This window comes from Dendrobium catenatum, unplaced genomic scaffold (genome assembly GCF_001605985.2).
Source record: "Dendrobium catenatum unplaced genomic scaffold, ASM160598v2 fragScaff_scaffold_1221, whole genome shotgun sequence".
NCBI classification, from domain to species: Eukaryota; Viridiplantae; Streptophyta; class Magnoliopsida; order Asparagales; family Orchidaceae; genus Dendrobium; species Dendrobium catenatum.
In genome coordinates, this window is record NW_021319683.1 from 1,625,876 (window position 1) to 1,639,339 (window position 13,464).

Consider the following 13,464-nt stretch of genomic DNA (forward strand, 5'->3'; position numbering starts at 1 on the left):
AAACAAAAAAAAAAAAAAAAAAAAAAAAGGGGGGGGGGGGGGGGGGGGGGGGGTCTCTTCATCATAAAAAAAAAAGAGTAAAAGAAAAATAGAAGAAAAAGAGAAAAAAGGAAAGAGGGATTGGGGGATAAGCATCTGTCTCCTTTTTTTATGAAAGAGATATATTGTCTTTCTTAGCTTAAGCTCTACAGGACAGAGCTCTTGCTTCCACTATTCTTGTACATTTGGCTTGTATAATAAAGATTTTATCTAAATTCACACTCTCTCTTTCTCTCTTGTATTTTGACTTTATCATCTTCACCTGTAGGCTTTTAGTCCACAATTGGCCCAAAGTACAACCTGACATCATCCACCAGAAAAAAACAAGATTCAATATCATCTCAGGTGCGGCGAGCATGGATCCGATGCCAAAGGCAAAAAAATCGTCATCTGCAGGGCGACCTAAGGCATCGGTAAACACAATGAACCCATAATACAAAACTTGTCGCGAACAACAAGAAATGGAAGAATGGCTTCCAAAATCTATTTAGGACAGCCTTGCTGTTGCTGGCATTCCGCCTCGAACCGTCAACACACCTGAAGGATCAACATACCTTGGTGCTCATTGTGTGCTTCCAGAAAGAGTACATGCTTCAAATTCAGTCGCCAACCCTACTCAACTCCTAGCAAGAGATGAAGATTCCAGCCAGCCAACCAGACAGATCAAAGAAATCGAACTTGGGTCGACCAACACTCTTTCTCGATCAATCTTCAAAGAAAGGGCATTTCTCAAGTTCAAGGTACCTCAACTAGAAGCTTACAAAGGAAAGACTAATCCCATGGATCACGTGGCGATCTTTGAGTCCATGGCTTCCCTCCTCGACATTGACGATGCCCTCCAATGTTGTCTCTTCTTTACCACTCTTAAAGACTCGGCGCTAAGGTGGTTTTCTCACCTACCCAGTGGGGTGATCATTTTCCATCGTTGAATTCAAATGAATATTCGTCGCACAGTTTACCAGTTCCTAGAAATACTTGAAGTGTTCACAAGTTTTGTTGAAGGTGAGACAATAATATGGCAAGTCACTGAGAAGCTTCATACTCAGGCTCCATAAAGAAATGCTTAACGTGAAAGACCTAGAACTGGCTGTCACTTAAGTAGCTCTGACCCAAGGGCTGAGGGAAGGTCATGTATGATACGCACTTGGCTTACAACAAACGAACATGCTGGAAAAACTATTGGAATTAGCTAACAATCATGTCAATGCTGAAGAATACAATCAGGTGACCGAATCCTCCACAACTGCTTCACGCTATGGAATTGCCGCTAGCAGAAACCTCCCACTAGGGATGGGTGAAGAAAAAGCTCAATCCCGAGAAAGAAGGAACCAAAGACCAAACTTCAAACGCAACTAATGACGCCTCGGCCTGTACGGGGGTGCCCACTCAGCCAAGACCTCTGAGGACAAATGCACCAGCACCAAGGATTGAGGAAATACGTTGAGAGGTCGCTCGCTGGCCCTAGACGTATCCAACCTATACTCCGCTAAGGGTATCCATGATCGAACTTATAGATGTCATTCATAATAAAAAAAAATTTCAGTGCCCACCACTTATGAAGATTGACAATGCTCGAGATACCTCGAGGTATTGTACCTTTCTCAAAGATATATGCATGACACCGAAGAATGTCGTCACCTATGGAACCTAGTAGAAGAACTCATCAAAACCGGGAAGCTCAAAGAATTCATCTTCGCCAATCTGGAGCAAAGAGCTAAGGCCTCTAAGCACAGAAGACCTCAAGACCTACACGCATGAAGCGAGCTGAGGCCTCTAAGCACTCACCTTCCTAAAATAAATTTGGTCAAATTGGAAATTTTCTTATTGCGAATTCAATTGAAATTTTGAATTCAAATAGTTTCCTATTGTCTAAATCTATGATAGGAAACCTCTCTCTTGATTTAAAATATGATTTAAATTTCATATTTTATTGTTACTCCTTAATTAACACTTTGGGGCCCACTCACTTAAATCAAATCCCTCTCCACCTCTCAAATCATTATGATGATTTTAATCATCATAATGATCCCCTAAATTGGCTCTTGCAATAAAGAGAGGAGTTAGAGAATTTTGAAATTAAAAAACTTTCCTTATTTGCAAAATCCAAATAAGGAAAGTTTTCAAATTTGAATCCGATCTAAATTTTAATTTAGAGAGGACTCATTATTTTCCCTCCTAGTTGGCCAAGCTTGTTTGGAAAGAGCTTAATTCCCCACAATTCCCTCTCCCCTCTCTTCATGCCGCCGGACCAACATGGGCACATTAAGTCCCATTAAAGCACCCTCTCTCTAATTAATTTGAATTCAAAATTCAAATTAGTTTCCTCCTATTTTACTCAAAACCTGAAGTTATTTTCATATTTGGGATAAAATTTCTTTTCCTCTCCCGGATCTAACCTAATACCCCCATCCAAGCCGCCCCCTCTTCTCCACCTTTGGCCGCCCCTTCTCTTATGTCTCTCCTCTCGTGAAAAGTTGCTCATGATAATTGAATGCACGAGAAGAAGACGATCCCCTCTCGAATCTCATCATTGGTGCATGGCCGATCCTGAAGTCGATCACGGCTTCGCTTACAACGCCCATGGAGAGATCGACATATTCCTCTCTCCCTTCTACGAGCCGGATTGGGAGTACGACAGCACCGTCGAACGTTACGTCAATCGCATCGTTTATTGTCTCGCCGAAACTATCGAGCTTCAACGACCAAGAACTGCGTAGACTCCTATCGGACGACCGCTCACTTCCCCAACTTCGGCTTCTTCCCCGGCGACTAGTCCCCTCGTCGTCACTTGTTTGATAGTGGCATCCTTAAGTGTGCTTGCAATTCTCCTCCGCTAGCCTCCACTTTCAAGAGATTGAGTGAAGGACCTCTTGGTGAATGATCTAGATTTTAAACTTGAGGCTTTTGTTACATTTGTTATTTGCATTACCTACTAATCATTGGTTGTTATTCTGCAAGTCCTACTAATCTCAAATTGCAACCAATTGTTATTACTTAATCTTTCAATACCATATTCTTAAACCTTCACTTGAGCAAACAAAGAGTTTATTGGTAGCAAAGCAAAGTTCACCACCTTATTAATATCTTAATTGCAATTCTTGTCTATCGCATTTAGTTTCACATCATCTTCATCCCTTGTCAATAGCTCGGCAGGCGCTACCTCCTCTCTGGAGGACTCCAAAACCTCTTCGCCTCGAAGACTAGGGAGGATCGCTCCATTCCACAAGTCCACTCCCTCGATTTCTTGGCAATTGGCACCTTGGAACTCGCACCAGCATCAATGTCCTTCTGCTTCTTTGAGTGGACTTCTATATGCACCTGAACATTGACCAAAGGCCTCTATTTCATTCATATGGCCACCTTCGCAACTATGGACAACGAAGCCATGTCCGAGGGAAAAGCGCAACCCACGATTGCTCCTACGAGTCCACAAATACGAAATCAGAGTAAAGTGAGGACTTCGCCTTGTTAAAACAAGCGAACCACTTACCTTAAAAAGTCTTGAAAATGGTCTTATAGGCAACATGGTGAAGAACAATTAGCAGCTCATTCTTCATCAGCCTCAACATTGCTTCCTCAGGAGGAAAAGAAAAATTCTTCTCACCCACGATTCCTCCAGGAGAGCTAACTTCTTCTTCTTCAGTGGTATCGGAGCAACCAACGCCTTCCATCCGGGTACGCTTAGAAGCACAACAAATTTTGTCTTCTAGTCGCACACCTTGTTTGTCAGGCCAACGGTCTTGCCTGATGCATGCGAAAACTGGATGAAATATTTTTGGAACATCTTCTCTATGAACACATGTCTGTATAGATTCAGTGACCACGGTAAACCACGTTCTTACATAAGAGAAGCAAATGATACAATCGACATCACAAAATTTGGCGACAACTGAGCAAGGATAGCTCCATAGAAATTTAGAACTTCCTCTATTTTGGCACATAAAGGAAACTGCGGTCCCATCATCAAGTGATCAATGAGAATGACCAGTTCCCGATATAGCATCATATTAATTCGCTCGTCATCCTTCATCGACCTTATAGAGTAGTCAGCATGGGCAAAGCAAAAAATATAGAATAGATGATCAACATATTCCTCCATAAGGCGAGTACTCGACAATCTTTTCTCACTGAGGAACTTACTTGCACACTTACACAGATTAGATATATTAGTAGAAATGTTCAAAAACAGAAGCAATAGAGACAAAGTGAAGTCCCATTCTTAGGCCCTACCGATCTCATTTATAGTCTGAATTCGATACATAGAGATGAAAGACCTATTCGACAAGAAAAAAAATCTCTCTTTTTCTTTTTGTTGGAAACTTTCAGAAGTCAAAGATTTAATTCAACAAGGCAATCGCCCTTAGCAAATACATAGATTGAAAGCAAAATCAACCTATGCGGCGACTACATCGGAAACGCTCGAACACAGAATATTTTGCCATACTCCGCACTAATCTTCTCATCCTTTCAAGGTACTCAACGACATACGGAGAAACCCGGAGGAAACCCTCCTACTTAGTCTGACTAAGCATCATACAACACTCAACTTCCATCTAATTTATGCAACTCCACTTGGTTGTCAACTGATCATTCAGCGTGGTTGCTGCACCTCCACAGATTTTCATCACCTGCAGCATTGACCCCCTCAGCCGACATCGAGCTCATCCATAACCTTGGATTTGGTTGTTGACTCCAAGGCTACCAACCTCCCTACAATTTTTTCCAACGAGATTCGCTCTGGTGAAAGGGCAAGATCAGTGAACAAGGTATACGAGAAAGAAGCCAACAGCTGCTCAACAATTTTTCTCGTGGTCCACTCAGCAACCTCTTCGACAACCTTTTCAGCAGCAACGGCGACTCCTTAGCAACTAAATCTTGCCCGGGTGCAATCGCCTCCTTCAGGCCAGCTTCACTCATGCTCTCTAGTGCGCTCTCAGGAGGAAAAGAAAAATTCTTCTCACCATTAGGACCTTCACAATCGCCAATCATACCTCCCACAGTTGGGACAACGGGAATAGTCGTCTCCTTCATCCCCACAGCAGGGCTAGACGACCAATCATCCTAAATGACGATCGGATCCTTGACATCAGCTCGTATCCCGTTCAGCAGGAAATAAGCAGTGAGATTCATCGAGTTCACAGACACTCATGCCTCTCCTTTAACAACAGCCTTACTCCGTATAGCTTCTTCCACATTTGGGGCCTCTATGTCAAAGGCCACTTGCGCTCTCTTATAAGTAGCCTTCCTAGAAGCATGAATGCCAAGAAGAGTGGAAATATTCCTCTCACCATCAGGGCCTTCACAGTTGCCAATCATACCTCCCATAGCTGGGACAGCGAGAACAGTCATCTCCTTCATCCCCACAGTATGGCTAGACGACCAATCATCCTCAATGACGATCAGATCCCCGACATCAGCTCACGTCCCCTTCAGCATGAAACCAGCAGTGTGATCCATCGAGTTCACAGACACTTGTGCCTCTCCTTCAACAACAGCCTTACTCGGTGTAGCTTCTTACACATTTTGGGCCTCCATGTCAAAAGGCCACTTGCACTCTCTGATAAGCAGCCTTCCGAGAAGCATGAATGCCGAGTGGAAATATTCATCTCGCTGAAATCAAGCAAGGCTCACAAGGACCCGAGACGATATTTATAGAGAAACCATATGAAGGTATCGTTCGGTCTCCAAGGACACACAAACCTCAAAAATCCGCAAAGATTTAGGGCGATAAATTTGCATTTACTCATGTTATTTTTTTGGTTTTTCTCCTTTATCAGACCATTTCGACATCTGGTGTTTAAATGGTCGAATAAATTAAGGAATTAAATGTACATCCATGACTACCTGTTCAGGTACCCGTTCACAGGTGTCTTGCAGGTTACATTCGGGTCGAGCGGAAGGAGAACCCCTCCCTCTCGAAACAGTCCATTCGAGGGGCTCACTCAAGAGCTAAGAAGGAGCTTAACACTAGAGCACGACAAACCAACTTTGGCCACATCTTATAAGCAGTCGCCCTCCCTAACAGGGTTAACCTCAGAAGTTCCTCTCTCAGTAGGAAAAATCTTTATCCATCTTGTCCAGAGTCAAGTCTCCCATGTGAGACACATCTACAGTTAAGCTAGCAAGCACAAATCTCCCTTCAAGAGATCTCTTGCAATCAAATCAACCTCGGGATCACATCAAGATACTACTCGCCCCCTCTCAGCTTAACGGGCCGACCTCGGGACAGTTTCCTGTTATACGATAACCTGATCTCCCGATTACATCAAACGCTACTTGCCCCTCTCGCTTCAAAGGGTGACCTCAGATCAACTCCCTACCGACGCAAACTCAATCCATGAGCACACCCTACGCACATCCTCTCCCATGAACGCACATCCCTCATCATAAAAAAATGAAGAAGAAGCAAAGGAGAAAAAAAAAAAGAAAAAGAGGGACCAGGGTTCAGCATTTTCCTCTTTTCTTAAGGAAGATATATATGGTGTCATTCTTAGCTTAAGCTCTGCGGCATAGAGCCCTCGCTTCATAATCTGGCTTGGATAATAAAGATTGTCTAAATCTACATTTTCTCTCTTTCTCTCATATTCTAACTTCATAATCTTCACCTCCAGGCTTTTAGTCCACAGGTTGCTCGAAGTATGACCCAACATCATCTGCCATACAAAACATGATTCAACAATAAGGATCAAGACAACAATGAGATTTGAAATAACGAGATATCCTACAACGATGGCTGCGATGGGGAAACTACAATCTTCTGTTGGCTGACCTAGATGAATATTACTTTATCAATCAACTAGCAAAATGTTCTCATCTGTGGGCCAGTGTGTAACAATAGTAGCCAAATACCAATAAGCAACAGCCCGTTTATTTGTTTAAACTCTAATATTGTTTCTCCTTACAGCATGCTCTCAAAAACAGTTCGCTTGAGTTGGCTTCTATGGAACAGAAGAAAGCGGATGAAGATGTTCTCAAGCTCGTTGAAGATCAAAAGGTCAGTTAACATCTCATAAATGCTCCTTTTGCTAATGCTTTGTTAAAATACTTAATAAATTATATAAAATCTAATGTCATCCAAAGCTCAAACTCGAGAAATTTCACAGAATGAGAAAGAGGATGCAATGAGGAGGATTCTTCTGTTAGAGAAGCAGCTTGATGCAAAGCAAAAGTTGGAACTAGAAATTCAACAGCTGAAGGGAAATCTACAAGTAATGAAGCATATGGGAGGTGAAGATGGTAAAGTAAACAGCAAAATAGAGGAGCTGAATGAAGCTTTAAAAGAAAAAATGGAGGAATTGGAAGATCTTGATGCACTTAATCAAGCTTTGGTTGTTCAAGAAAGGAAAAGCAATGATGAACTGCAGGAAGCTCGAAAAGAACTACTATCTGTGAGGCTCCAACTATGACTTAGTTCCCATTTAATACTATATAGTATTCACATGTGAAAGCTAATAGTTGTATTACAAAAGACTGCCCTCTTTTCCCACACTCTAAGATTCTCTAAGCAACCTAATTTACATTTGCAGGGCCTGTCAGAAATTCTGAACAATCGTACAATAATTGGAATAAAGAGAATGGGTGAACTAAATGAGAAGATATTTCACAATGCATGCATCAAGAAATATCGTAAAGATAATGCAGATGTAAAGGCTGCAGAGCTTTGCTCCAAGTGGCAAGATGAATTGAAAAAACCAGAGTGGCATCCTTTCAAAATGGTCACCGTTGATGGAAAGCTTCAGGTTTGAACTGTTTTTCTTCGCCTCTTATTTACAGACCTAACCTTTTTTAGTTTCAATGGATTGCTTGCACATGCTTTTCAATAACAAAGTGTCACTTGGAAACCGAATTTGTAAGTCCTTTTGCGTCTGCTAGAAAGTTCATAATTTTACTAGTCCTGATTTTATATTGGGGACCTGGATGAAATTTCTGGCCTGAGCTTGTGATAAAGTTGATGAAGTTACGCCCAACCAGCCATAGCAATTAAGAGACTAATGTTCTATTCATGCTTGTGTGTGTGTGTATACACACAAAGAATGGGAGAAAGGGATGAACCTTCCATTACCTAAATCAAGGTGCAATGGCTCAAACTACCTTAGCTGCCTACGTATCCTAACATCCAAGGTTTGAGCCACACATGGTTCCAATAAAGTAAATTGTACTTCTAGAGATTTATTACACATTGATGCCAAGAGAAGATAAAAATACATGACAGCTTCGGATTTGCAAAGACACGAAAACTTCATATGTCAAAAGAGTGATGCTCCACAAAGTGGGAACTGCCAGATACAATCCACATCAAAAGAATGCTATCAGTCCACAACCCAAAAGAAGCTCCACATGTGTGTGACGCAGAAAAAATCTCCCAGTCTTTTGAAATACTCCGTTTTCTCGATGTTTGTCAAAATCCTTACTAATGGAGAATAAAGTTCTGTGATTTATGAATTGAAATCTAAACCTAGGGAAGGAGATCCAAATCGAAGTAATAGGTGGTTCATGTGTAACATCGAGAAAACGGACTATCATAGCATCATGAAGGGAGTATATTTTATGGCAAAGATGTTGGCATAATCGTTACCCTGTCAAAAGCCTAAAAACAACAACAAAAAATCTAATGATCAACATTAACAGCCCTAAATATCTAATTTTGCAAAAAAAAAAAAAAAAAAAAACCCCAAAAAAAAAAAAAAAACTCCATAGAACATAAAGAGAATGTTGAATACCTGAGAGCTTTCCAGTAAGTTTTAAAGTTAAAGGCTGTGTTAACTGGCCTAATACTGTGTTAACAGTCCTCGAGTAAGCCCATACATATCTCAAATGTCTTAAATGGCCTAATATTGTGTTAACTGAGCTGAACGAGGTGAGTTAGGCCTACATTATGGTCGACCTGTCAACTACCTCTTGTGATCCTACATCAGGAAGGGGGAGGTCATTCCTCTTATCATGTTATTGTTATTGACACTTTACCCAGCATGTACATACATTGACTGTGTCTTCCTTGATGCCTCTATAGTTGTTAGGGTGGATGATTGAGAATTTTTTCAAATGTCTCTCCATTCTCCTTATTTCTGGAGGATACACTCCTCTTGACAAGCCTTTACTTTGAAATAAATCTATCTTTGAAATTGAGCAAATGGTGGTTGTATATTTTTGTAACTCTTTCCCCTTCTGAAATCATTGCTTCTAATATAGGTATCGTTTGGGACGGCTTTCTTATTGCTTCTTAAAACAATTTTTTAGTATAAAAATTAAAATTTTTATACCAGAAAGCTGTTTTAAGAAGTAGCAAGAAAGCCGCCCCAAATGAAGCCATAGTCATCATATTTCGATATCAATTCCATCATGCGAACCATCACTAACCTAATCATTGATAGTACTATGATGATCTTTATTCCACATGGGCTATCCCTCAAGCATGAAGGATTCTTGTGTGCTGGTTGGTTGGCTGAAATTAGTCCAATCCGGTTTAGTTTGTCCAATCAAGGGTGGATCACATGATTTCCCGTCTGCACAGATTTTGGTGATTAGAATGGCATGATTATATCTATATGTTGCATGGATATTCCTAAATAGCCTCTGGCCAAATATATAAATATGCCTCCATATCGGCATTTTCTATTTCATCCTCTTGTGGGTTCCGAAAATTAGTGCCCCAGCCTCTCCGTAACCCCTTTCTTTTTTGTGTGGCCAGGAGAGTTTTAACAAATTTAAGTTTCGAGGTAAATTTTCAGAAGTCAGATTTGGTTTTAGATAAGATACTATCCAGAGATTTCGCACTGATTTTGCTATAACTTTATTATTTGAGTTCAAGTTTTCTATAGGCGCAAGCCCCTATAATTAATTACCCCTCTCGATGACGAGAAAGAACTTTCGATTAAGGCTAGGCATTAGAATAGATACATAGTATGTAGCATATAGTAGCAGCAATTTTAGATGTGAAACTTAATATTTAAATTTAGAAATTCATCACCTTGCACTTAAAGCGGATGGTGGAGGGAATGATGATGAACCCGATCAAGATCCCATAGTTCTGTCATCTCGGGTCATCATAGTCCCGAGTCTACTTAGTTAGAGGAGGTAGTTGACCCAACCTGGTCGAAGGATCCTCGTCGACAACCATGTGTTACGTCATCTAAGAGTACCTTGTAAACTTGGGGTGAATATTTGCCTAAGGGGACATATTTGAGTCCACCTTTGCTAACAAAATACTTTATGTCCTATCGATCATACCCAACTGATTCATTGCTCAAAGATTTAGAGTCATTGGGGAACATATGGGCTCTAACTATGATCGTAATTTAGCGGTATCATTTGCTAGCAATAATCACCCGGTCAGAGGGTCCCAGTCATAACCGTTTACATGTGGTGTCATTTAACTGTGAAACCACAAGCTAGATGACATTTGTCATGTCCTTACTAGCAAGAGATAGTTTGAGAATAAATTCTAGTTATATCCTCGACTAAACATTCACTCTTTCTGAATTTGAGTGATTTTCAAATTTATCCACCTAGACAAATTGTTGCGGAGGGTGAATGAATTTTTTTCTTAAGAGTTAAGTGGTTTATTTCAATTGAATATCTTTAATTTTTAAAGAGTACATATTTGAATGTTTTATTTAAACTTGAGCCCCGAACAATTAACTTTGAAATTTGGGGCATTTTTTTGAAATTTGTGCGGACGCCTTCGATTGAAATTTGCATTCAACACAGCCATCATCGATGTGACATTTTTGTCACTTTAAATGTTTATATTTTATATGTATGGGACAGAACCTTGCATTGGGTACTCATACACACATCCACACACGTACCCATCCATACCAAATTGGTATAGGTACGCTCATGGCCTCATAGGTGGGTACTCAACATCGGGGGATAAAACAATTTACATTGCTAATCACCGCATGTCGTATATTACCGCAATCCTCACTATGCAGTATGCAACACTGAACTGTGCTGCGAACACAGTAAATTCTGATACGCGGCTTAAAGTTTGCTGTCAAAGAAAAGGGTAAAAATTCTCAAGGACATCAATCCGTGGCGGACTGCGTTCAAAAAGCATGGATGGGTGGGTATGGCATCCCAAAAGTCACCGTGGGTGGGCGAAGCTAGCCCACATAGAGCATGGGTACCTAATGGGTACCCAACCAGGACCCCATGTAGGGCTTTAGTATGGGAGGCATTTTAAAAGTTTGGGATCCCCTCAGGTTGAGATTTTCTATTAACATGACCATCATCGGGGATATTTAAATAGGTTGTGTATCTTTCATTTGAACCATGTCAACTCTGACCGCCTGCTGATAGAGGATTGGGTTCAATTATTGATGTTGTGAGTTATCATATGGGTATTGAGAATCAATAATTTTATGCTTTTAGTAATGAACATTTCTTGTAATAGACTTTAATGACCTAATATGAATGTATAAAACAAATACATTAGTACACATTTCAATGCATGTGAGGGTGTTCTTGAAATATTCAAAATATGGTCGATTGTGCAGGTGATTATCATTTGGAAAATGCGCAAGTTTTCATTTAAAGGGCCTGTAAGCGCCTTCTGTCCACTTGTACGAATGTTGCGGATCCATCGGCGTTATTTAGAAGTGTGTTAGGCCTTATTTGTCGTGTATCGACGGTGCTATTTAGTTTATTTTCTCCAGTTCAGCTCGTAAAAGTGAACTTCTTGCATTCTTGCAAGTATGTTGTATGATCCGTTCCGAGTTCTCCACCTTTCACTTATAAATGAACTGATCTACTTGGCGTGACAACCTGGCACTACGAGTTGTCACTGGCACTACGAATTCATTGCTTTTGTTTACCATCCATCCACGGTTTTCACTGCAAATTCTCTGTCTCTGCTTGCAGGTGAATCGTAGCACTGTGCTACGAGCCACTTGTTGCTTCTTGCAGGCAGGCTGTCATGTAATGCAAGTTTTTTTAGGCTTGTTTGTAGGCCAGCAGTAGAAATTCAGAAGTCGCCGACTGTCGTATATAGGTGGGCTACATTCAACATAAATCTTCCAACATTGTATGTAGATGTCTGCATATATTACAAGTTTTCTGCTTCCGTCCGTAGACAAGTTGTATCCACAGTAAATTTCTCGTTATTGCCTCATAGGTGAGTTGCCAAATGCACTAAAAGTCCTTATTCTCTGCCTGTGGGCAAATTTACATATCCATCAAAAGCCTACTATTCTTTTTCGCGGGCAGGTTATGATATCCTTATTATGAATCCTTTCTCCCTGCTTGTAGGCTAGGTAAAATATCCTGTAGTTACTTTTAGATAGACTTATTTTCATTACGGATCCCCTATTTTGTTCAATTTGCATCAGGGAATATTTTATGTTTCCAATTTTCATTTTAATTGCATTTTATTTTGATTGTCCAATTAAGTTCAATTCCCTAAAATTTATTTAAGTCTGGTTCTTTGTGATTCAATTTGCAAGTTCGATTCTTTGTAATTTGCTTGAGTCTAGTTCCCTGTTAGTCTGAATTCGACAGCCTCCTGGCATCTACCCTGTTTAGGAGAATGTTTGTGAGTCTAGGCCTACCCACCACGTTAAAAAAGTCGTGCATGGTTGGTGTCAGGAGACACCGCAGACGTGGTCTTCTACTCCACCATGCCAAGAAAGGCGTGCATGGGTTGCAAGGGTACCTATGCAAAAGACTTGCAAATTTCCCCACCAGCTTGAAAGCGCGTATGTGTACTTAAGTCTTACCCTGCCACACTTAGAAAAGTATGCACAAGGTTCACCCACCTCATCGCAAGCGTCGCACCAAACTCCCTCCCACCGTGCAAAGAAAAGTGCGCATATTGGATCCCTTTGTTGCAACGCAACTATCGAAAAAAGGATTTGGGAGTTTTTTTTATGTTTGGAGAATTTATACCTTGCGCGAGGAAGGTGGCAACGAAGATTTCGAGGCAACGGAGTCAGTGATCACACTACATAATCTCTTTTTTTTATTCTTTTCTTTCCCTTCTTCTCTTTTTTAATAATAATAATAATAATAATAATATTATTATTATTATTATTATTATTATTATTATTATTATTATTATAGTTATTATTATTATTATTATTATTATTATTATTATTATTATTATTATTATTATTATTATTATTATTATTATTATTATTATTATTATTATTATTATTATTATTATTATTATTATTATTATTATTATTATTATTATTATTATTATTATTATTATTATTATTATTATTATTATTATAGAGAGTGGGGCTATTGTTGGGTGCAAATGAGGAGACAAAGGAGGTTTATTTTGAAATTGGGTGGAGTTGTTGGCTATTGGAGCTAAAGTGGGGGAATGGTTTTAGTTTTTTGCAGTGTGCTTTGCTGGTGGAGGAAAAATGTCTAACTTAGGGGTCTTGGGAGGAGGCATTTGTTGGAGTTTCACATGAAAAG

At 40.1% G+C, this 13,464-nt stretch overlaps 1 protein-coding gene across 1 annotated transcript in view; it reads left to right on the forward strand.

Annotated features, from left to right (window-relative positions):
• LOC110108435 (factor of DNA methylation 5) overlaps nt 1-13,464 on the forward strand; it is a 46,423-nt gene that overhangs the window by 26,035 nt on the left and 6,924 nt on the right. Inside the window, exons 4-6 of the mRNA XM_020839065.2 lie at nt 6,944-7,033; nt 7,143-7,427; nt 7,566-7,778. Of these exons, the coding sequence (XP_020694724.1) occupies nt 6,944-7,033; nt 7,143-7,427; nt 7,566-7,778 (588 nt within the window). The remainder of the gene's footprint in view (nt 1-6,943; nt 7,034-7,142; nt 7,428-7,565; nt 7,779-13,464) is intronic.